This window comes from Mytilus galloprovincialis, chromosome 5 (genome assembly GCF_965363235.1).
Source record: "Mytilus galloprovincialis chromosome 5, xbMytGall1.hap1.1, whole genome shotgun sequence".
NCBI classification, from domain to species: Eukaryota; Metazoa; Mollusca; class Bivalvia; order Mytilida; family Mytilidae; genus Mytilus; species Mytilus galloprovincialis.
The window spans coordinates 81,009,737-81,036,042 of record NC_134842.1 but is presented as its reverse complement, the minus strand read 5'-3'; the positions used below and the strand labels follow the sequence as shown (position 1 = coordinate 81,036,042).

Below are 26,306 nucleotides of genomic sequence, written 5' to 3'. Positions count from 1 at the left end.
CAGATTGACAAAACTGAATAAAAACCGATAAACTATCTGTAACTTAATTTTTGTAGAGCTTTAAATATTTTTTACACATAATAACACGTTTCCTTCATATATTTTTTCTTGTTTAAGGCCATTTTTAAGTGTCGGGTACGTGAAATCTGAAAACGTCACCAACATTGTGCGTAACGTCATGTGCATTCTACGTTACGTCAAAAGATCGAAAATAACTTCCTGAGGTTTTTTTCTAACGTACAAATATATATTACAGAATAAAATGTGTTTCTGTGTTTCATATAAAAACTTATGTGTTTTATGTGAAATAGTAAAGAAATATATTAATGAATAATGTGTTCAAGTTTTGTTCAGTACTCATGCAATTTTGTTCCATATCAGTTGTGGATACTTATAAAGACTAGCGATATGAAAAAAAATATAAATAAATATTTCTAGTTTTTATAAGTATCCACAACTGATGCTACTTTTGCTGGTATTTCTGATTGAGTTTATTATACGAATTCATTGTTAAATATTTGAGAAGGGTTTTGTCTGGCTTCAGGCTAATGTACCCCGTGTTCATATTGATATAATTAATATCATATGTGTAATTTTTTAGGATGATAATATTGATTTGTTCTCCTTTGTTTAAATATGACTATAAGAAACATGCAGTACATTTATTAATTCTTATAAAGATAACTTTGGTAACGAAATTATATAGGCTGTATATGAAATGTTCTCTTAACCTTCGTTTTTCCGAAAGGCTATTCCAGCAGGATAACCGTATCCGTCATATATGCGATTCCCATATAACCACAGTCCGAACTTTATTCCAATAGTATTTACAATTCTATGAGCTCCTTCCGTTATGTTACTACTGAATGTGGTATACTTTTTACCAAGAACAGTCTTTTCAAAAACTTTATCAGCCTTCATTTTATGACCGTCGATTTCGAATCCACGAATGACATCTTCACAAAAGGTAATGCTTACAAAACTCGAAAAGTTACTGGGTATAATAAAACTGTAATCGGATTTGTATTGATTAATGCCGTATACCGTCATCATGTATGAATCAGAATCGTTAGCCTCGTGAGGAAATACTGTAACAATAATGTTACCGGTTGACGTAACGACTGATATATCATTGTGGATAAGGTCATGATACTCCCCTTCATTAAGTTGAGTTTCGTAATGTATATCTTTAACCTGAACGTTGATATGAACATTTCCTGCAGATAATAGTCGGACGGTACTGTTTTGTCGCGTTTGGATAATAGGAATTATAAACTCATTATCTAGCTGAATATTAGGTAACATCATTTCTGTTGAATGACTGCAATAGCCATTATTAACTTTGTTGCATATATTCCCTGAAACAACCCCAACTGGTTTAGATGATGAAATAATCGATCCTGAAAGATCATAATTATGCGACAATTGTAATGTCTGGAAGGCAGATATATTAATTTCTATAATTTTACCATTTCCAAACTCTTTTCCATTAAATTTAACTGTCCCTTGCTTCATTTTAAGTTTTACTTTTACATTTGTATATTCGCTTAATGATACAATTCCAATAAAACTGTTGTAATCATGATTATTATGTAGCCACACAGTAAAAGATGAAACTATATATTCTCCTGACATGTATTTGATTGGAATTGCTGCATATCCATCAGATGAATCTGACTTTGCCTGAAAAACATAAATAGTGATAGGCACTGTTGATGTTATATGTATGCCTTTATTTTCTATTCCATCCTTGAGGAAAACTTCTTTCTTTAAGATCATTTCATTTTTCCCTTTAGTAATTGACATGTTACTATTGAAACTGTTATATTTGATTGTTACGTTTCCATCGTCGTGTCCATGAATATACAACACTGGTGTTGTAGCAGAGTAACTGTGTGGCTCAGTAAATATAGCTGCATATTCATAAAAACCTGCAAATAGAAAAAAAAAAGGACAACATTATGTGTTCTTTTGTAAGATAAACTACGAAGATAGATGTTCAAATCAAAAATGGGACTGTAATAAAAAAAAAGATGTAAAATAAATCGGAAGTAATTTCTAATTACTAATAGCAACTTAGTAAACAAGTAATGAAGTGCAAAACACAACTCGATAACCCAAATTCGAATGCACCATATACATTTCAAACGTTTTTTTCCGATTGCAGACTTATTTACCCATTTTCTGTATTTTTGTGTCAATACCACAGATTCACAAACTTATGGACAGTTATTAATTAGAATTTAATATTTCAATTCTTTCCTCAAGAGTTTAGTTTCATTTAATTTCTTGAGTTATTTCGTTTTTTTATTCTTCAAAAGTTAGAAAATCATTGTATACACACATTTCACATCTATATCTAGGCATCCAATAAAATAACAAAATGTGAATATAACTTAATTTTGCTGCATCTGCTAACGCTTGATCCTGCAAATAGTCACTGGGCATTACCGTTCATAACTGTTATCATGTTAAAGTCATGAATATACTATTTTTTGCCATTCGTTTGATGCGTATGAGTCTTTAACTTTGCTCAACATTATATCAACTAAAAAGCATTTAATTCCAAAATATTATTTTAATATTACAACCATGAAATTTAGAGTTGTATACATTTAAAAATATATGACATCCCCGTCAAACTAGGCCATGATCGCACTATGATCTCTGAAAAAATCAAATGTGACGATCGTAAGTTTTGTAGCAAGCCCATGCCGTCCTCAACGTGCTCTTCGTTCATACTACGACCATTTCGAGTTTTAGTCGTCAATACTGGATCAGGATTCGTATCATAATAAATCTGCGATATAATGTTATCGTCTTTGACAACTTAACAAGGTGACGTCATATGTCTGCTTTCGGTGTCAAATTTTTACAACGGGCATTTTTAGGCTTCTTATCAATCTCCAGCGCAGATAGCATATTCAATACTTCGTTCCACTTACTTCAAGTGAAATATTGCATTGCACGTGTAGAGCTGAAATGAACTCGGAGATTTGTTTGTGATGAGCCTCAGCATATAATGAAATCATATAACAAAACCATTGTTAGGGGATCAATTTGTGGTCTACTTTTATTATTGAAGAAATAATCAAAAGGGGTATTAGTTGTCAAAACAGATATTCACCGATTTGACGTTTGCAATCGAATTTTTCTATGTCTGTTTTATGTCATGTAAAAAGCTAAAACATAAGGTATTACTGTCAATTGTACATGTACATGCATAAGTGTTTTTGTGGATCGAATCGGTCAACGAAATGGTTCTCTTTTGTTTCAATGTTGACATTCTTTTACTTTTAATTGCTAAACACGACTGAAACATGAGTAACCAATATCTAGCTCATGAGTTAAAAATTAAAGGTCCCATGAATACGGATTCGATAAGGTCGAACTTTTCACTTGCAAGATTATTTAATTCATTAATTAAACTCATTCTAAAAAGTTACCAATTCAACATAGACTGTAATTAGATAAAGATAGATCTTTGAGTATTGATTTCATTGGTATAAATATTGATTTTGTAGTCAGTAAATTAAAACCATCCTAAGTAGTATTGTTTAAAGCATATGCACTTCAAATTGATACTTTTATTTTGGTACTACGAAAGGTAATTTTTTTCTCTGACTAAACTTCTTTTTAGCTTTAAATCCATTGAATGGTGGATGTGTACTCATTAATATTTTTTTCTTATATAGATATAAGAAGATGTGGTATGAGTTCCAATAAGACAACTCTCCATCCAAGTCACAATTTGTAAAAGTAAATCATTATAGGTCAAATTATGGTCTTCAACACGGAGATTTGTATCACTCGAAAAAGCAAACGATGAAGGACACTAAAAATTACAATTGTAAAACACTTCAAACAGGAAAACCAACGGTCTAATCTATACAAAAAAAAAGAAACAAGAAACATGTATGCACAATATCAACAAAAGACAACCACTGAACGTTAGGTATACATGCTTTATTTATTAGTTGTATCTGTCCTTCGTGTCCTTTTTAGTCGTTATGGATGATGTTGGGATATAAACCCTGCCGTGTCCAGTCTATCTTTGTATTGATCTGATAATGGAAGCGATTTTCAACTGATGTTAATAGTTAGTGATTTTGTTGTGGCGTATAAGCATTGTCCTAGTAAAGGGGAGGGTTGATCGCTCACAAATACATTATTTTGTATGTTTAACCCCACCACATTCTTTATGTGCCTGTCCAAGGTCAGGAGCCTGTGGGTTTTCAGTTGGTTTCGTTGGTTAATGTCTGTCATGGCTGATTTTCGGAAATTATTTATTATAAATAAGGGTGTAAGTTTTCTCAATTGAAAAGGTAAAAGTCTATAGGAAGATATATCACTCTTCTCTGACCATTTTGCCCTTACACAGAATGTCGCATGCTTAACAGAGAAGCCGAAAATTTGAAATATCGGTTCGATCTAGCCAGAGATCAAACCTACGACCCTAGACTATCACATAACAACGATGTCGTAGTCAAGATGCATTGACAACATACACTTTGGCATTATATCTTAAAAAAGACTACTTAATTGTTTTCAATGACGTCGTACAATGTACATGTAGGTTCAAGGAATTATACATCAGCCAGAAGAAGTATGTTTCTAGTTTTGTTATAATAATTCATATTTACCTTGCTCCGTGAGGTCATAAATATGGTTTTGTAAATATGAAAACGTTAATTGGTTAAGGTTTTCAGTTATGGAAAACAGATAACTTTCAAGTAATCTCTAAGTCAAAGGTATAAAAGGACCATAACACTGTAAAAATCATCAAAAGGACCATAACACTGTAAAAATCATCAAAAGGACCATAACGCTGTAAAAATCATCAAAAGGACCATAACACTGTAAAAATCATCAAAAGGACCATAACACTGTAAAAATCATCAAAAGGACCATAACACTGTAAAAATCATCAAAAGGACCATAACACTGTAAAAATCATCAAAAGGACCATAACGCTGTAAAAATCATCAAAAGGACCATAACACTGTAAAAATCATCAAAAGGACCATAACACTGTAAAAATCATCAAAAGGACCATAACACTGTAAAAATCATCAAAAGGACCATAACACTGTAAAAATCATCCAAACAAAATAGAATTCAAACTTGATCTATTACATGCATAGTTAATTATAGATTATCGTTGATCATCTCAACGAGATTAATTTTCTCGCTTGAGCTGGTACAGCGAAAGTGAGAAAAGCAATCGAGTTGAGATGACCAATGATAATCTGTTTATCGCTATTTTACCTATGACGACGTTGTCAATTTCATGTCAATTTCGTTAGCAACGCCACGTGGCCTCCTTAGTTTCTAGCGATAATTTTTCCATCTCAAGCGAGAAGCATGATATGAAAATTATCACAAAAAAAGATCAAAAGAAAAATGCACAAAATAGCGATAATATATCTTACAAGCTTCATATCAATTTCTTCAAGCATGTCAAGGAAAATTAAAAGAAAAATGATTAAGTGAATTTTCCGATGATAACTCTACAAAAATTATCCTACCGGGACACAATTCAAACGTGATCTGTAACTGGCTACAATAACCTTACATACTAAATATCAAATCACTATATATCTTCAAGATCGAAGGAAAAAAAGAGAGAAAACTGATATGCCGGACCGACGGACTGACAGACAGATAGACCCGACCGACAGACCAACCAACCGACGGAAAAACCGACAATCAGATCGACAGACAGACAGACGGACGGATAGACAGACAGACATAATCTTAAGTCACATTCGGCTTTGCCGGTATGAGACTAATAAACATGTATTAAGACGGTAATATATGTATTTTATCGATTATATATTACTTTCTCATTAGTATTTGAAAAAGCATCCTAAGCATTTAATTATAATGATAACACGATATAGCACTTTTCAACTGATATTTGCTGTTGGTCTTATGGTGTGCTTCTATACCACTGTACCACGTTAGCTAGAGGGTTGAACGTTCCCAAACTTGCTACAACCCGCTTTTTTGTCCCACATCAGGCCTAGGATTATGTAATTCACTGGTGGTCGTTGGTTGTTGTCCATCATCTTTGATATTTGCTTATTGCAATTCTTTTGTTCATAAATCAGGCCGTTACTTTTTTTTCGTTTCGTATATACTATTTACCGGATTTGTTATGACATAAGCAACCTTACGGGTGCCACATCTAGAGCAGAATGTGCTTACTCTTCAGGAGCACATATGATCATTCCCAAGTTTTAGTGGGGTTCGTGTTGCTTAGTCTATAGTTTTCTATATTGTGTTTTTTGTACAAGTTATTTGTCTGTTTGTCTTTTTTTTTAGCCATGGCGTTGACAGCTTATTTTCGATCTATGAGTTTGACTGTCCCTTCGGTATCTTTCGCCCCTCCTTTACAAAACTTTCTGCCTCAATGATCTTGAGTATTTGCCACTTTTCATCAAACACAAAGAGCATAACACCCAAACACAGATTTACATGACCAGTACATTTTTCTTCTAATCACCAGCAAATCATCAGGACAGTTTCGATTTGCCAATAGGCATGACTTTTGAATAAAAAAAATCGCGAGTTTTGTTTCACGTTTCAGTGAAATATTAAACAATAAAACGATTCTTTTTATTGTCGTGATGATGCAATGTAAACAAACCAACAAGCACAGAATCTGAAACCAAAGGGCACCATTCAGGACCAAATCATCAGCACAGAATATTCTCTCGCAAGACAACTTTTCGCACCGTGTATAGAATCAATATCAAATTTCAAATTGGAATGTATCGTTAAGGTATGAATGAAATGAATGTTAAGATTCCTTCCGACTTTTACACGGAAAGAGTTTACATAATATTTCAATAAGCATGCCTTCATTTTCATGAAGTTAGTCAAGAATTTTCACGCATTTGGTTCAAAATGTTCACCGAGTCGGTATAATTAGTTATCAAAGGTACCAGGATTATAATTTAGTACGCCAGACGCGCGTTTTGTCTACATCAGACTCATCAGTGACGCTCATATCAAAATATTTATAAAGCCAAACAAGAACAAAGTTGAAGAGCATTGAGGATCCAAAATTCCAAAAAGTGGTGCCAAATACGGCTAAGGTAATCTATGCCTGGGATAAGAAAATCCTTAGTTTTTCGTAAAAATCAAAGTTTTGTAAACAGGAAATATATAAAAATGACCACATTATTGATATTCGTGTCAACACCGAAATGTTGACTACTGGGCTGGTGATACCCTCGGGGACGAAACGTCCACCAGCAGTGGCATCGACCCAGTGGTGGAAATAGTTATCAAAGGTACCAGGATTATAATTTAGTACACATTCGCAAAATTGGTCTCCCTCTTTCACGGAGTCGGCCAAAAACCCTCGCGGAGTCAGCAAAACATTAACGGGATTCGACAAGCTTACACGGCAGGACACGTACTGTATTATTACATTGTAAAACTTGCATGGAATCGGGGGTTCCATATGTCTATTGATATAATGTCTATTCAGTGATGCTCGATTCCAAAATGTTTGAATTTTCATTTTAACTGATCGATGAAAATCAAAATCGATTCCTTTGTTTATGTAAGACACAATGCTTTCCGAATCTGTTAAAATGCGACATATCACATTTCTAATATAACGGATATGCAGAGTTCATCACTAATTTTGCAGACTCTATATATTGATCGATTCTCTAAACGAATCTTCTTCCCTATATCAATGTTGGTAGCAATATCCAGTTAGAAAAATATTGAAATTGAGCCTCTCCTTTTTAAACCATGATGCAGTTTAAGCAGGCAAGAAGACAAGTTTACTAATTTGTATACTAGTAAGTGAATTCTTTGAAATTTGTGTTATACAATGTTATATATAGATAATACGTCTTTTCACTACATCAAGGTTAATAATGAAATAAAAAGTCAAAAAAAAAAAGTCAAAAGATGTTTATTTCAGTCTGGTAATTACAATGCACATTGAAGGGTCAAAGATTATCCCCCAGAATTTCCCCAAAAAAAGCATGGTATATTTTTTCACTTTAAATTCGGAAAGTTTAAACCAGGTTCAACACACCATTTTTCTTAAAATGTCCTGTTTGAGTCAGTAATATGAATAATTCGTTTGTATGTGTGTTGGTGTTTGTTTTTTTTTTTTTGCACTCTTATTTTTCTCAATCGATTTATATATATAAATAACACATAGCTGTGAGGGTGATAGAGCAGATTATAACGCAAGCAAAACATTGTCAACCGAGGCGAAAACAATGTTGACAATGCTTTTTCGAGGACTACCAATCTGCTGTATCACCAACGCAGCAATGTTTTATTTAATTAAGTATACTGAATGACCTTTCATTATTGTCTTTTAGAGTTTAATTTCAAATTCAAAGCATTTTACTTAACATAAGAACGTTACGGGTATTCAAATATCAACAAAAGTGAAGCAAGATGTTTTATTTGTTTTATTTTGACAGTCAACCGAATTTTTCTGTGACAAAACGTAGAACTCAAGCATTGTCTTTAATTACTTGATTTTGATTTAAGTCATTGTCCTTTTAATTGTCGATTATTGATTGGTCTTCCCCAGAGGTTGACATTCAAATAAGTTGTCTACCGCTCAGCCATGGGATAGAGTAAATTGTCTCCCTAATATTTACCAATCAAAATCTGGTATTTTAACGTGAAGTATAATAATGACTTTTGAACACTGTAATATTACTGTTGCCTTTTGTATTCACATTCTTAAGAATTGTGTTCATTCAATCTCATATACAATTACGAAGGAAGAAGTGTTGAAACATGTTAAAGGATGTGTTTCTGTAGATTGTGGTATTTTAGGAAAATTGTATGAGTTGTTGTGATTTGCTGTTTGGTTACAAGTAAGCACAGTTATAGAGTTTTATTGTGTTTTAAATTATTAGCAGAAGCATTAGAAACAAAAGATTTCACAAATTGGTTTTTGCTCATTTTGTTAACGTTTACTCTAATGTCAGAAAAGATGTGCTGTCTATTGAAAACCCGCTTTAAATGTTTAAAAATGAGTTTGATAATAAATTCATCATAAATTAATACCAGGATTTAAATTTGTATTTGCACCATATGCCAGACAAAAGACTCATAAGTGACTTTAATTCTCTCTGCTAAAAGTTCAAATTGTTTGCATTCAGGATTTTATTATTTAGAAGTCAGAATATACAATACAGTAGATGTCTTGGAAAAGAGGCACGTATTCGTCCTTGATCTTTGATCTCAATCAAGTTGACGGAAATTGCACCGTTACGGTACGCTTTTTTACGACCGGGCAAAACAGATAGAGCAGATGATAGTCTTTCAAATAATATCTAATTTAGCCATGGATGTGAAGTTAGCAGCCGGTTCGTTATTCGATATTCGATATTAAATATCCAACCGGCTGCTAGCAGTCGGTTGGATTATCAAATTTATTTGAAAATCATAAAAAAATATAATATTTGATAACATTAAAAGCATGATTTTGATAGTTCAAAGCAGCGATAAGTTTTGTAGGAAATCGTTTTATGACCCCATTAAGCTAAACCCTTATCAATGCCTATGTAAGTTGCATATTTGTATTTCTAATATAAAGGTTTTCATCAATAAATCGACATAAAATATTGTTATTTTCTATCTTATATTTTTTAAAACAAAAACAAAACCCTATGATTCTTGAAACATTTAGAAATATAAATGAAATAACCATGGAAAGCCCAAGAAACAGAAATACATGTATATAGTGTAAGGGCTTAGATTTTCACGTTTCAGCTAAAAATTGTCAAAAGTTTCGGACAAAGGGCACAAGGCAATGGTGATAGCCCCCTGGTCTCTCAATTTGCCTAATATTAAGCAGACAGTTAGTTAATAGATAGATACAAACGATACTAAAAGGAATTTGGGTATACTTCCATTCTTCTATGTTTACGGAGAATTCAAAGTGTCAGTTGGATATTCAAATATATAGTGAAAACCTACCTGAGACCGCTTAAATGAGGTCTTTCAATGTCCATAAAATTTAAGTAAATCATAGACTCTGTATATATAAAGATTGTATTAGAAGGATTTCCCAGAATAATGTCATATTTGATATCTATGGAGGGCTTATATAGTCACTTTTTGGCTAAAAATTATCAAAAATTTTAGGACAAAGTTCACAGGGCAGTTGTGATAGCCCCCTGATCTCTCAATCTGCCTAATATTAAGCAGACATTTAGTCAATAGGTAACCACAAACGTGATTCAAAGGAATGTGGGTACACTTCCTGTCTTTAATGTTAACGAAGCGCCGAAAGTGCCAGTTGGATATTCAAAATATATAGTGGAAAATTAAACCTACCTGAGACCGCTTAAATGAAGGTGAGACCCCCTGGTCTTTCAATGTCCATATTGAGAGATCAGGGGGCTATCACCATTGCCCTGTGCCCTTTGTCCTAAAATTTTTACAATTTTTAGCTGAAAAGTGACAATCTAAACCCTCCGTAGATATCGAAGATGACGTTATTCTCGGAAATCCCTTTGATACAATCTTTATATATACAGAGTATATGAAATCGTCTAGATTTATGTACATTGAAAGAACAGGGGGTCTGACCGTCATTTAAGCGGTCTTAGGTAGGTTTTCGCTATATATTTTGAATATTCAACTAGCACTTTGGGTCCTCCGTAAACATATAAGACCGGAAGTGTACCCAAATTCCTTTTAGTTTTGTTTGTATCTACCTATTAACTAACTGTCTGCTTAATTTTAGGCAAATTGAGAGATTAGGAGGCTATCACCATTGCCCTGTGCCCTTTGTCCGAAAATTTTGACAATTTTTAGCTGAAAAGAGACAATCTAAGTCCTCCATAGAAATCGAAGATGACATTATTCTCGGAAATCCCTTTGATACAATCTTTATATATACAGAGTCTATGAAGTCGTCCAGTTTTATGTACATTGAAAACACAGGGGGTCTGACCGTCATTTAAGCGGTCTTGGGTAGGTTTACACTATATATTTCTGTTTCATGGGCTTTCCATGGTTATTTCTATTTATATTTCTAAATGTTTAAAAAAAAAATAAGATAGAAAATAACAATTTTTGATGTCGTTATATTGATAAAAACCTATATATCAGAAATACAAAAATGCAACTTACATAAGCATTGATAAGGGTTTATATTCGAGGACAACGAGAGTTTAAAACAGCTTAATGGGGTCATAAAACGATTTCCTACGTATCTTTTCGCTCCTTTGAACTATCAAAATCATGCTTTTAATGTTATCAAATATTATATTTTTTTATGATTTTCAAATAAATTTGAATATCGAATATCGAAAAACGACCCGGCTGCTAACTTCACATCCATAATTTAGCCGTGTATTATGTGCGTGCATTAACAATTTTATTTTATGGTTAAAGTCCGGCCACTCCTCTACATTATCACACCCGATAAAGCAGACGATTTAAGTTATTTACTGACAAATCGAAGACACTCGACTTATGGAATGAATACGCAAATAAACATTCATTGGAACAGATTAACTCTTGAACTTGAAAACTTTTAGCATTATTTCAATTGCGTTTTTGTATCTAGTCAATTTGTACGACAAATTAAAAATTCCTTCAAAAAAGGATACTCTTCCATTGCTGACTGTAATTAATTAATGCAAGTATTCGTTTTTATGAAGTTAACCGTTCATCGACTTCGTGAGAAATAATTATCTTGGTGCCGAAAAAAACTCCAGACAGAGCAAATGTGTACAGAACGAGGAATTCTGCCATTGTAAATATATGTATTATATATATTACAGTTCTTCATATTTACCTAGTTCTGTTAAATTCTTTAGATTGACATTTTCCTGCAGTTTAGTGTTATTTATCTCTTCAGCATTTGCCAATTGTGTTTCAAGTAAATCCGATTTCTGCTGTTGCTGAGCTAAAAAAAAAAATCGGTTTAAAATATTTGAAAATGTGTAACTAAAATATCATATAATTTATTCATCAATATAAATTCAGTATCAGTCATATCTCGAAGAATAAATATACAGCTGTACCATGAGCACATGATACGCTCTTCGTCTTGTGTGAAAGATTTTATGCAATAATCATAAATAGTTTCTGAGATATGGCGCGACATGTGAAAAAAAAACCTTTGATACAAAAAACTCAATAACTCGAAAATAAATTTTGAACCATCACCCAAAAATATACAGATCTTAATATTAATATAACTAAGAGGTGTGTAAAGTTTTAAGCAAATGTCATTAATGGTTTTTAAGATACGATGCAACATGCATGACATGTGAAAACCCCTTTCTTTTTTACAAACAAGAGTGCACACGCTGAAATGTCTCGCCTTCTTTAATTATCATTGATAGTATGTTGATATTCCTAAAGATAAAGCTATATTACAACTGTCATATAAACATAACATTAACCAAGAAAACTAAACTTTGATCAATGAACGATGAAAATGAGGTCAAGGTCAACTGACATATAAATCATAAAATATTTCCATATAACAAATATAGATGATCAATAGCATAAAGTATCAGAAAAAAAACCAAAACTCAAAAAACTTAACTTTGACCACTGAACCATGAAAATGAGGTCAAGGTCAGATGGCACCTGCCAGCTAAACATGATCACCATACAATCATTTAAAACACTAAATAGAGTATACAGTATTAGAAAAACAGACACAAAAAAACCTTAACTATTACCACTGAAACATGAAACACTACTGGACGAAAAAACAACTGTCCATACCAGTAACAGTCATTGTACGACTATTTTAGTCTGTGGAAGACTGAAGAAGACTGTCAAATCAACCTTATTTCGTTGTTACAGTTAAATTATGTCTGTCCCAACACTTTTATGGGTTGTGAAAAACATTAAATGCTATCAACAGTAATTTTAGGACTGTTGCAGTGGTTTACGGCGTTGTCACAGCCAAATACTATTTATAACAGTCTTTCTAAAAGTTGTGGCAGTTGTATAATGTTTGTCCCAACCTTTTTATAGTTAGGACAGTTGAAATTTGTTTGTGTCAACTTTTCCGACGTTTAAGCAGTCGAAAAATGTTTGTTACAATGTTTTTAGAGTTGTAACAGTCGTAAAATGTTTGTTACAACTTTTTAAAGGTTGTTACAGTCATTAAATGTTCATTACAACTTTTAAAAGGTTGCCACAGTCGTAAAATGTTTAAAACAAACATTTCATGGGTTGTTACAGTCGGTAAATATGTAATACAAATATTTTAGTGTGACGGTTGCGAATGTTAAAACAATGTGTACACGTCTAAGGTGCACCTTCTCAAAGTTTGATACAGGATAAATGGATAAATGTATTTTATTTAAGTGTCACGTATTGGTGATACAGTTGTGAAATTACCCATAATTTATATGATCCCTCATCTTATGTTGTTGTTAGTTTTTTTTTAAATTTTTTTGCGATCGTTCTATGTCTTTTGTCGTATTCCGTTTATGGCATTATAATTATGTCTGTTCATTTGTGGCGGACTTGTGCGTTTGACGGTTAATCTTTATTTTTTATTCAGTCTATTCAAGAGTCTTTTATAACTTGTTTTATACCAAAAGCCTTCGTTTAAAAATAGAATTAAAATATTATTGTAGAAGATTGATTTAATTGTCTTAATTTCAAATTGCTACGTCGGGGTACCTGAAGTAAATTTAAAAGAATATGACTATTAAAGTTACATATATCATACAGAATAATAAAGCTGATTAATTTTAATTGCTATCCATTAGGGACATTTCCCGACGATAATAAATCAAATCTGTCAAGTTTTATTAAAAACGGAAATCATATTCTTCACCCGTAAACGATTTGACGTTATTGTACCCTTGTCGGCAGAAATAGCGGGTCTGCAAACTTTACAAAAAAATCGTAGACATGCCATGGTAGATATGTAGAAGGGAAACTACATACAATATAACGGATGACCTGGAAATTTCAATCGGTGAGTATAAATGAACAATATTTTAAAGCATGTCTATCAGAATAATCATGGATCCACGATTTTGAAGCGAAAATGTGCACATTTCGTGCCTACCCTCATGCTTCAGATATGAATCGACGTTCTATATCGGTTTCTCTATATCGGTTTCTCTATATCACCTCACTCGTGCATATTACACATCTTTCTATGTATATATATAGTAGCATGTTCAAAAGCAAAGTAAGAATTTGGGCTTGTAAAAATTGTTCCCGGGATTGTAACCCCCCTTTTTTTGGAAGATCAATAGTCCAAATAATTATGACGTCTTGAAAGGCTATTATAATTTTTTTCTTTGACGCCTTACTTCGACACAAGACGTCATAATTATTTGGACTAGAAGATCAATTGCATTTGAAAATGTACATTTAGTTTGACACCCCCCCCCCCTTTATCCTGGTTGGGACCCCCTTTTTTTTAAATGGCTGGATCCACCCGTGTTCATCGTCTTACTGCATGTACTGTGTTAAACCCTACATGATGATGTGGGGCATTCACAATGGTTTTAATTTTGCCGGATTGCCTTATACTACAAAACCTATATTTATATTGTATATAAAAAAGAAGATGTGGCATGATTGCCAATGAGACAACTGTCCACAAGAGACCAAGATGACACAGCCATTAACAACTATAGGTCACCATATGGCCTTCAACAATGAGCAAAGTCCATTTATTTTGGCCTTAATATATTATACAGTACTCCAGTAGATCAACTTCATGTACATTTAATGTACATGTATAGACAGAATGGAACAATTGAGTCTATGTCATGTATGTCTGACTGGCAGGGTTCATCAGACATTGAGCTAAATGTCATGGGTTCATTGGTCAATGTTGAATTTTTGTGGTTTTGTCTATTTTTCAATGTTTCTCAGATGTGATATAAAAAAGAAGATGTGGTATGATTGCCAATGAGACAACTATCCACAAAAGACCAAAATGACACAGACATTAACAACTATAGGTCACCGTACGGCCTTCAACAATGAGCAAAGCCCATACCGCATAGTCAGCTATAAAAGGCCCCGATAAGACAATGTAAAACAATTCAAACGAGAAAACTAACGGCCTTATTTTATAATGGGGAAAAAAAATGAACGAAAAACAAATATGTAACACATAAACAAACGACAACCACTGAATTATACAGGTTCCTGACTTGGGACAGGCACATACATAAATAATGTGGCGGGGTTAAACATGTTAGCGGGATCCCAACCCTCCCCCTAACCTGGGACAGTGGTATAACATAAGAACGAACTATAAAAAAGTGATAAGCTACATCATGTACATTGTACATGTATAGGATCACTATTTTTTTTGGCATATGACATGAATGTTAGGTGTACATGTTTGATTGGCCGGCTTTTTCTAACAATGAGCACATTTTCATGGTTTTCACTAATTTGAATAAGGAGATGTGGTATGAATTTTGATGAGACAACCATAGACCATGTAGACCAAGTGATGTGCTTGTTAGCTATATAATAGGTTACTCCACACCCTTCAACAATGATCAAAACTAATACTTCATAATGAGCACCCTATATAAAGGGTTCTGCCTTGCACGCAACACTGTCAATGTAAAAAAAAAAAACAGACGAGAAGCCCTACAGTGATGATAGTTTGATTTATATACAAAAGCTACATACAAACAAATATGATAAACAGCAAGCAACAAAACACACTACATACATTGAAAAATAAACCTGTGTCAGCGTGGTGCAACTTTCATGTACAATTCTAGCATAAAAGAAAAAATATTAAAAAAAACTGATATACACACGTACATGATACAGTGTATCCAAAAAAAAAAAATCATATGGAACCAAAATACCATAGATGTATATATGACTACCAACATAATAATCAATATTTAATAGATCAGTGTTAAAATATGTTAACACATGCAGAAGAATATCTCAAGAATGTTTTGAAGGACTTTACGAATGCCTACTCGAATCCAATCTATTAGAAAAATCAGTTATTACAGAAGAGTGTCTACCATGCACTTGCACTGCACTTTATACTAGAATTTCTTTTGACATTGACCCTGCATACATCCTTATCCATTTAAGGATTCTCTACCTTCACGAAACTTTAGAGGCGTTGGTTCAGCAGTCCTTCATTTATATTAGAATAGTATGATAGCAGAGTATATCGACATGAACATATCATATATGTATATATATCATGTATATAGAATGATATATTCAAATGGATGAATCATATACATTTAGCATGCATGAACTGTATAAACAAATATACAAATATGTATATAACAACAAACCAGAGTATATACTGATTTGTATCACTACAATGTAAAATAGTTATTACGGTGACGCAATTCCCTGTCATCTAATTTATTCATCGTCCATCGACGAACTTGTCTCAGAAAAAAATATATCTCTGTCATGTCTGTTCACATGGTACATTTACCTCACTTATACATGTAGGTTTATATATGTGATAAAACCCGGCGAAATATGAACTCGATGGTTAATATTTTTGCGTCCATGTGGAGAGTTATTAATAAAGACATTTGAACCTCAAATAACAGTGGCGTAGCTAGGTGTTTGTTTCGTGTACGCCCGAACCTCGGCGAGGGGTCTGAGGGACTAAGTCATAGCACTTGTTGGTACTTGGTTCAACGTGACGAAGCCCCCGTAAGCTAACAGGTTATCAAGAATGAGATACCGTTCCCGTTGTTGAAAATTCTCATCAATAGCAACATACTTAAAGAATTTAAATGGTTTATTTTTAATGTTTAGTTTATTCATCGTGTTGATATGAAATCTAATGGTCATTAGATATAGAGAAAAGTCTAAAACAGTTTCTTTAAAATATGTTCAAAAGGAGCCATATGGGGTAATTGTCGTTAATGAACATGAAATAATTAATGTTCGGAAGGTTTCTGTTGAATCCTGGTTCTCGGCTGGAATTGCCTTCCGCGTAAAGTGAATGCATTTATCTATCTTTTACAGGATTTAAAAAAAAAAATTTTTTTTTAGATATTTTTACTTTTCTTGGAATATCCGACTCGACCCAATTTTAACGAAAATCTATTAAGGTTTATAAAATCTTTTGAAAAAGTCCCATATCGTTAAATTGAATAAAGTTAAGTCCTTCTGTCAAATTAATACTGCCACAATGGAAGAAAAAAAAAGCTTTCAAAATTTTGATTCAGACATTAATCAGAAAAAAGCTTCTTCCATCATAAAATCCAAAAAAAGGTTTGACAAAGTAATTGATCTATAACAAACTTTTATCCCAGACTGTATCTACTTGCGCAACAAGTTTTTTTTTAAATCTAAATATGGCAAAATTAAACAGATAATTTCATCATTATGCTCTTGATACTCTTTTTGTCATGCACAGTTTCTGTCCAACTTCCATACAAAGGTTTGCTTGAGGTATTAATATTTAAAATAAACACCTTTTAACCCCACACTTATCCTAAAGAGGGGGGTCAAGAGTGACACCACCGACGAAATTTAGAATCGCATATGTCTTGCTATTGGGACAAATAGAAATGTCACAGGCTCGACAAAAATCGAATCACAGAATATAATGAATTCATTTAAATAGCAGGAAAGTTGGTAGAATTCTCTGAAGATTCACAACTAGTAGATTCAGACTTTGAGAAACAAATCTATATGATATGATACCTTTTGTTCGAAAAGTAAAATTCGTCACTTTAATTCGAAATTGAAATTTTTTTTTACAGGGCTGATGTACTATTTATGGGCGTTTTTCAATAAAAGCGTACATTTCAGACCTAAAAAAAATGGAAAATCAACTTATCTAAAATTTTATTTCAAGAGTTATTTTGAATACCACTATAATAGACCTGTTTGTAAACAAAAAGTGCAATCTTAAATATTCTTTAAAATGATATTATTTTCATAATTTGTGTACTGTTTCGTAGGGGACTTTTGTCCCCTACGAAACTTCTTCTAAACACACATTTTTTTTTTTGCAATTTTAAATGTCTCCTATAGACATTCCAGTTTGTTTACTTTAAATACTAGAAAAATATTAATTTTTTTCTGAATTAGAAAATCATTTTTATCGATAAAGATTAGACAGTACTTCACATATGAAGGTTCAACTCATGTAACGTAGTGGACATTTTGATGCGTTTCGTAGTGGACAAAACCGTTTCGTAGTGGACAAAAAGTTTCGTAGTGGACATCAACTCTATTATATGTTAATAAAAACATAATAAAAATTACATGAAACTAACCCTTGTTATTTGTTTTGCACGAATATAATTGAAAAAAGATTAAAAAAAGACTCCATGGTAGTGGTAGTGTCCACTACGAAACTTTTTCTCCCATACTTGTTTCGTAGGGGACCGTTTCGTAAGGGACGTATTCGCATGCTTTATTTTTTCCCCACAATCCCTATATTGTAATAGTAACAAGACTGATTGTATTCATCAAAGCATTTATGAAGCTGTACACTGATATTTTTTTCATAATTTTAATACCAGATACTGAAGGAGATTTGACCCGTTTCGTAGGGGACATTATCAAAAATACGGTATCACTCTGGTCCATTTGATGTGCTCAATTTTTCTTACCAACAATTTAATTGCCGTTATAAAAGCATCACTTCTTTTGTAAGACCCTTATGTTTATATCTCTTGCAAACAAAAATTACATTGATTTTATAAACCTGTTTATTGGCAAATTTTAATGACTTCGTTTCGTAGTGGACAATTTGTGAGGGACACACCTTCTGAAATTAAAAAACCTATATTAAAAGCTGTTTATTAGAATATGTTGGCTCTGAACATACTTTTGAATTATTAAAGAACTTATGTAAAGTAAAAAACCCATTAATTTCTTCATTTTTTTACGATATTTAAGAGTATGAATGTTGGACAGGCGGTCTAGGGACATGCCATTTTGGTTGTTTTGGACCATTCAGGAGTCAATATCTTATCAATCCCTCTAAAACATAAACTGTTTCTTTGCTTAAAAATGTTAAATCTAATTCAATGTACTGACTGCACAAAAAATTACTTGCAAAGATCAAACACATTTTTTTTAAAGTGGCTAGGACAAGAAAATACGTTTTTATTGAAAAACGCCCTTATAAGTTATTTGTATTTTATTGAGATTAAAATTCAAGTGTACGCCCGGGCGTTTTGACGTGAACGTAGCTACATTTTTTGTACGCGCATGAATAAGACACCACTCGGTACAATAACAGTACAAAGTTGAGTAAATCTGACTAGACTATTAAAAAACCCGGTAAATAATATAAATTGAATTTAGATACAAGACATTAACGAATATTTCAGTGTTTTCCATAGCTACAAAAGATGCGTTGAAAGTTCAGCATAACTGAAATTTTATTTGTATTTATAAATCAAAATTGTTAGAACCGAGTACGGTAACTTGTATACTTTTCAAATAGTCACAAGAACTTAAAAACAAACAAATTAATTCTAAAAGTGTCCATGTCGTATGAACTAAGCCCTCGGCAGTTTTCTACGGGGATAAGTATGACAAATGTGTATATTCCCGCTGGGTTTATAGTATATTGACCGTTATTATGAAGTTATGTGATTCGTAAATCTACGGGTATTGGAGGTAAAACCTTACATGCATGAATGATTTCACAACAAGGTTATAAAAATTAAAACGTTTTCATTATGATAATTTCGAAAAGTGTCTTATATGATATTATAAGATACATTTTTTTACAAATAAATTGAGACACCTTGTTCAATTTATCTAACAGGTGCATGTAACTGTGTTTAAGCATTAAATGCGCATAAACCAGTCCCATGTGAAATTGCAGGTATCTCTTACGGTGGTCTTATTTTTTTTCGAAGAGATGCAATAAAGGGAGTGTCAATTGAGTTATTAATTTACAATATTTACCAGATAAGCGGGGAATCCAAAATTTTCAGCGGCAGATATTTCAATATGTTTTTGTTTTTACAATCAGTTTCTATTTATACTAATGTATTAAATGGGTATGGCAGTTGTGTCTTTTTTTTTATAACAACCTTTTTAAAAAATTGCACACGATGTAATTGTATTTAAAATAATTTAACCTATCCCGGACTGTCAGATAGAAATTTGGTATCCGTAACTTTTAAGTCTATAAAATGACTACCAATATTTGAAAGTTGCGACACTTATGGATTATTAAACTGTTGCTGTATAATGGTTGTAGCAATCATATTTTAACTGTAACAACCTTTTCGACGTTTAAACAGTTTATTTACGACTGTTTCAACGTTTTGCGTGTTGGAACAGTTATTAAATAACTGTAACAACTTTCAAAAGGTTGCAACAGTCGTATTATAACCGTGACAACATTTTCGGCGTTTTAACAGTGTATTTATGACTGTTACAACGTTTTTCGAGTTGGGGCAGTTGTAAACCAACTGTTACAACTTGAAATTAGTTGTATCAGTCCTTAAATGTTTGTGACAGCTATTTCTAGCGTTGTTGCAGTCGATTTATGTTGGAGACAAACACTTTTAAAGTTGGGACAGTCATAAAATAACTGAAACAGTAAAATTTTACAACTGTTACAACTTTAACAAACAATTACAGTCTTAGAACGACTGTTACTGGTATGGACAGTTGTTATTTCGTCCAGTAGTGAAAATGAGGTCAAGGTCAGATGACACCTGCCAGTTGGACATGTACACCTACAGACCTTCTAAAATTCAAACTGACCATTATTCCGTGCGTTCATCGTGTATCGTGCGTGTTGCGTGCGTTTATCGTGCGTGTATCGTGCGTTCATCATTCATCGTTCCGTGTATTTTTCGTGTAACATGATGCATCTATATACAAAGTATAAAGCATCAAGGTCTTCCACCTTCAAAAAAATAAAGCTTTTAAGAATATGCTAACGCCGCCGCCGCCACCGTAGCCGCGCCCGCCGGATCACTGTCCCTATGTCGAGCTTTCTGTGACAAAACTCGCAGGCTCGACAAAAACTCAATGACTCCAAAATAAAATTTTGAATCATCACCAAAAAGTATACAGATCTTTAGATTAATATACATGTAACTAAGAAGTGAGTAAAGTTTAAAGTAATAATCATTAATTGTTTATGAGATATGGCGCGACATTTGAAAACCCACCCCCTTTTTGACAAAAAAACTCAATAACTCTAAAATAAAATTTTGAATCATCACCAAAAAGTATACAGATCTTTGATTAATATCATTAAGAAGTGTGTGAAATCTGTGAAATTTAAAGCAATAATCAGAAATAGTTTTTGAGATACAGCGCGACATGTGAAAAATACACACCTCTGTTTTAGCTATAAAGTCCTGTAACTCAAAATGTTTAAATCGTTTTCACCAAAAAGTATGCAGATCGTTTGACCACCATAAGAAACAACTATATTAAGTTTCATGAAATTTGGATAAGCGGTTCTCAAGTTACGGTGCGACATGTGGACGCCGAATAGACAGACTGACATACAGACAAACGGACATACAGACAAACGGACAGACAGACGCCGGACATTTGTATATCATAATACGTCCCGTCAAAACTTTGACGGGCGTATATAAATGAGATGTAGTATGATTGCCAATGAACTTTCAGATTGAAAGCAAAAGACCCTTATATTTTTAGAGCCACATGTAAAAAATAAACCTTGGTTTACTTTAAACACATTTCATTTAAAAAATCATGTACATTACATAATTAAACATATAACTACATATAAAAAAAGTATTACATTAATACTAATAATGAATACCGTGTTGGTGATAACATACCAATGACCGCTGTGGATGGTCAACTTGGAATTGATAGTATGTAAATAGCAAATACACGTTATTTCTAGTATACATGGTATATTTATGTTCATATTGTACTATTAGTTACATAGTGTGCTAGTGACCTAATATGGTATATATGGGGTCAGTAAATTCCATATGGGGTGAGAGCGAAGCTCGAATCCCCATATGGAATTTACTGACCCCATATATACCGTATTAGGTCTCTAGCACACTATGTAACGAATTTATCTTACCGACTGTCTTAACGTGAAATTTAGACCTATCAAAATGAGTAAGTCTTCAATACTATTAGCATTAAGAAACTACTTCCATTGATCCTACAAAAACAGATACCAACAATAACAACTTGCTAGGTTTAAATGTGTTTTATGAATTGATTTCAATCTTAATCATTAATTTCTTCGTCTGTTGAAACCTTTACGATTTTTTCTCAGTACCGTTTTGTTTTTATAAAGGGACGTAACGTCACTACTAACCGTGTATGAAATAAGCCCCGCCTCCCTACTACCTTATATGGAATATAAAGGGACGTAACACCACTACTAACCGTGTATGAGGTAAGCCCCGCCTCCCTACTAACCTAATATCAAATATACACGGTCTCCACGAGGGCGCGTTTAACCAATCACATTCCTAGAAATGTATAGGAGGTAAGATAATGTGTAATACACGAAAATAATTGAAATTAACAACATTTTAACGTAAAACAAAAAAATGACAAATTTCAGAAACTGAAGGGGGAGGCAAAACAAAATTATCCTGTCCCCAAGTACCTATATACAAAATGAAATATAAGTGTACAGCATTATGTATACAATGCATGCAAAATAACACCGTACGCGACGTCGAAGGGATTCGGAAAAAAAGTTACAATAATCCGTCTCCCTGTAAAGTATTGGTTCGCCGTTCACCATGTTCACCTATGCTATTGGTACGTCTTAATATTTCCTTTTTAGAAGATAAGGTCACATAACTGTCTTTAATAGGTAGCAAGATGTTGCTGAAACATACATTTTAATATATAAATATGAAATTTTAAAAATTAACATGTTTTCGCTTTCAATTTAAAAGTTGCTATACGCAATCGAATACCAATTTTCAATTTAACTGTTTAATAAAACAAAAATCTTTTTTTTTTTGACAGAATTTTGATTTGTGTTGGCTCTTTTATATGAATGTAATAGACCACAAAACCTACTTCGTAATTAGATAACAATAAAAAATTTTAGACTGATATTTTCCTTTTTATACATAAAACAAGAAGACAAAGCTTAAGAAAATATCTTTAAAAAACAATGGGTAGAAATACGCAATATAAACAATTAGATGTATTTTTGATTGATGTGTTTTCAGAATAATCTCTGAATTGATTGATGTAAATATAAAAAAGGAGATGTCGTATGATTGCCAATGAGACAACTCTCTACAAGATACCAAATGAAACAGAAAGTAACAGCTATAGGTCACCGTACGGCCTTCAACAATGAACAAAGCCATTACCGCATAGTCAGCTATAAAAGGCCCCGAAATGACAATGGTAAACAAATCAAACAAGAAAACTAACGGCCTTATTAATGTACAAAAAATGAATGGACAAAATGTTGTAACACATATATCGACAGAATAATTTGACATACAGAGTTTCTTATATTCAAAGTAAAATAATTGGGCGTTTTTCGAAAATGTTATATATTAAATTTGGAAAAGTAACATGTACGCTTCTGCGATAATCTAATGACAAAAGTTTGAACATGTATATAAATGTATAGGATTTCTAATAAAAACAATGACAAGTGACCACTACTGTCTTACACAGTTTACAATAGAATCGAGTCAAATTCGATACAACAGTCTAGAAAATAAGGAAAACTTATGGAATGAAGTTTACTCTGCTTATTTTAAGATTTTGCTACAAAGCTGAAATCCAACATTGGCTCTCACTATAGCTATTAGACAAATCTTAGCATAGAAACCTATGAGAAAGACTCGGAAAATGCTCGAAAACATCTAGGAGAGTCACCAACATATTTTAATTTCCGGAGAAAAGTTTGTAAAACGATAAAATATAATATAATATACTAGTATTACAATAAAGTACTTCCAAGGGCTAACTACAATGTAACTATAACATTTATCAAACAAGTACTATCCACACTGATCTGTGTCCACACTTGTAATAAATAGTCAACGTTCAATTTTGTATTAACTAATAATTACATTAGATGTATGTTTCTTTACAATACATTATTCTGATTGGCTACACTGCAATTTCGCGTTATTCCTTTATCAACTTCATTACACTATAAACTGTATTATTCATGATGACACGAGGTCCTACAATAAAGTGCACATGTTAATTATATAGAAATCGTGTTTTCATGGTCCTAGCTAAAAATACATTTATAAGTATTAAATGCTTCAATTTGTAACTCCAAAGGGTCGTAAAAGCGTTGACCGTGCATACATTTTAAGAATGAAGCGCTGACGCGCTTCATATAAAATGTGCTTCTGTCAACGCTTTTAGACCCCAATGAAGTTACAAAAAGAAGCATTCAATTCTTAAGTGAACTTACCCCTTGCATTTATGGCATTTAAACTAGCATTTAGGTCGTCAAGCCTTGAGCCGTGTCCCCCTAATCTATTTGAATGTTGTTCCAGTTGTTCTGCTATTTCAGATAGCATGATTTCCACATTGTTGGTTAAATTCTTCACTTTTTCGTCCAGATTTTCGTTCACAGTATTGACAGTCTTTGTAAAATTCTTAATGTTTTCAAGAATTTCATGAGATATTTTTTCCTCCATTTCTTTCCTTAATGTCGCAATGTCCTGTTGAACAACAGTAAATTGGTCCAAATTATTTGTAATATGATCGTCTATCTTTTTTTGTACTCCTGACTGAACGAAAACCACATTGCTACTTAAATTATTCATCTTCTCATCGAGATCTGATTTCAGAGTATTGACAAGCTTCATCAAATCCTTCTTCTGTTCACGAACTTTCTGTGAAATTGTCTCTTCCGTGTCCTTTCGCAATGACACAATGTCCTGGCTAACTACCGTGAATTGGTTATTGAGATCTTCAATATGTTTGTCAATCTTGTGTTGTAAGGTTTCTAGCTGACCATTTACGTCCCTCTGACTGGAAACAGCGTATTTGTCTAGTTCTTCTTTTATTTTGCATTGTGTAGTTGCGTTTATTATCTCCCGTAATGGGATTTCGATAGACCGGACAATATGCGAACTTATGTTTCTTGTATCAACTATTGCAACAAGTGGCGCGTTTTGATTGTCCAGTATCGGGGCAACAAACGTCTCTAAATCCTGACATTTGCACGAATATATTGTACAAATCAAATACACAGTCGACAAATATTTCTGCCTCAACATTTTAGAATATAGTGAAAATAGTTATTCGACTTTCATTCCAATAACTTGAAAAGTCAAAGAAAATTATCTGTTGCATAACATTGTTTGCTGTATAATGCCTAGTTTTTAACGTTTAGATTTTAAATAACTACCAAAATCATTAAATTTACGAATGTCAGATACAAGATAAAGGATACAAGACTAGTACACCTGTTTATATATTTTGTCAGTCATCAGTCATTTTGTCAGTCTCAATTAAAAAAACTTTAAAAAAAAATTATTTTCTTGGCGGATGGCAGATATAAGATAAATATTTTTTCAAAAGATAACTTATAAATTTATTGATATATATCACAGCTGATACTGATAAGAAGCTGTCCGAGGAAGCTTTACAATTTGTTTACGATAAAACTGAATAGACATACAGATACGCAATAACGTAGTTTTCATTTTTCACTGTTTAAAATCTCATGTCCGCCCTATATCACTGAGGAAATTGTTTTGAAATGCACTCCTTGAACATGTTAAAAAATTAACAGTTTCTAAAGAAACCGAAGTGCAGCTAAAGCAAATCGATGTAACCAAACCTTCTTTTTTTTGTTTAACAACATATTGATTAAATATATATTTCAATTATTGGCTTCTTACAATATCTTTCAGGAGTCCAAGCTCCTCCCGATGTTCCCAGTTACATTCCACTAATCACTCAGGGCACTTATCAACAATTGAAACCGAGACTCTGCTTGTTTTAGAGAACAGATATGATCTCAACGCCGGAGATTGAAGTGACGTGATAGGAATGGATATGATCTCTACGCCCGAGATTGAAGTGACGTGATAGAAACGGATATGTTCTCAACGCCGGAGATTGAGGTGACACGATAGGAACGGATATGTTCTCAACGCCCGAGATTGAAGTGGTGTGATAGGAACAGATATGTTCTCAACGCCGGAGATTGAAGTGGTGTGATAGAAATGGATATGTTCTCTTCGCCGAAGATTGAAGTGGTGTGATAGGAATGGATATGATCTCTACGCTCGAGATTGAAGTAACGTGATATGAATGGATATGATGTCAACGCCGCAGATTGAAGTGGTGTGATAGGAACGGATATGATCTCTACGCCGGAGATTAAACTGGTG

The 26,306-nt window shown here is 32.9% G+C and overlaps 1 protein-coding gene across 1 annotated transcript; it reads right to left on the bottom strand.

Annotated features, from left to right (window-relative positions):
• Nucleotides 1-654: 654 nt before the first annotated feature.
• LOC143074766 (uncharacterized) lies at nucleotides 655-25,272 on the bottom strand. The gene is made up of 3 exons (XM_076250053.1): nucleotides 24,371-25,272; nucleotides 11,810-11,920; nucleotides 655-1,931 (listed from the first exon to the last, which is right to left on the bottom strand). The coding sequence occupies exons 1-3, from the start codon at nucleotides 25,182-25,184 to the stop codon at nucleotides 727-729; spliced, it is 2,130 nt and encodes a 709-aa protein (XP_076106168.1). The 5' UTR covers nucleotides 25,185-25,272; the 3' UTR covers nucleotides 655-726.
• Between the last annotated feature and the right edge of the window lie 1,034 nt (nucleotides 25,273-26,306).

Coding starts and splice junctions, on each gene's coding strand:
- LOC143074766 (XM_076250053.1), bottom strand. CDS start 25,184: ATGTTGAGGCAGAAATATTTGTCGACTGTGTATTTGATTTGTACAATA. Junction 11,921..24,370: donor AAATGCCATAAATGCAAGGG/GTAAGTTCACTT, acceptor TTTTTTTTTTAG/CTCAGCAACAGCAGAAATCG. Junction 1,932..11,809: donor AAAGAATTTAACAGAACTAG/GTAAATATGAAG, acceptor TTCTATTTGCAG/GTTTTTATGAATATGCAGCT.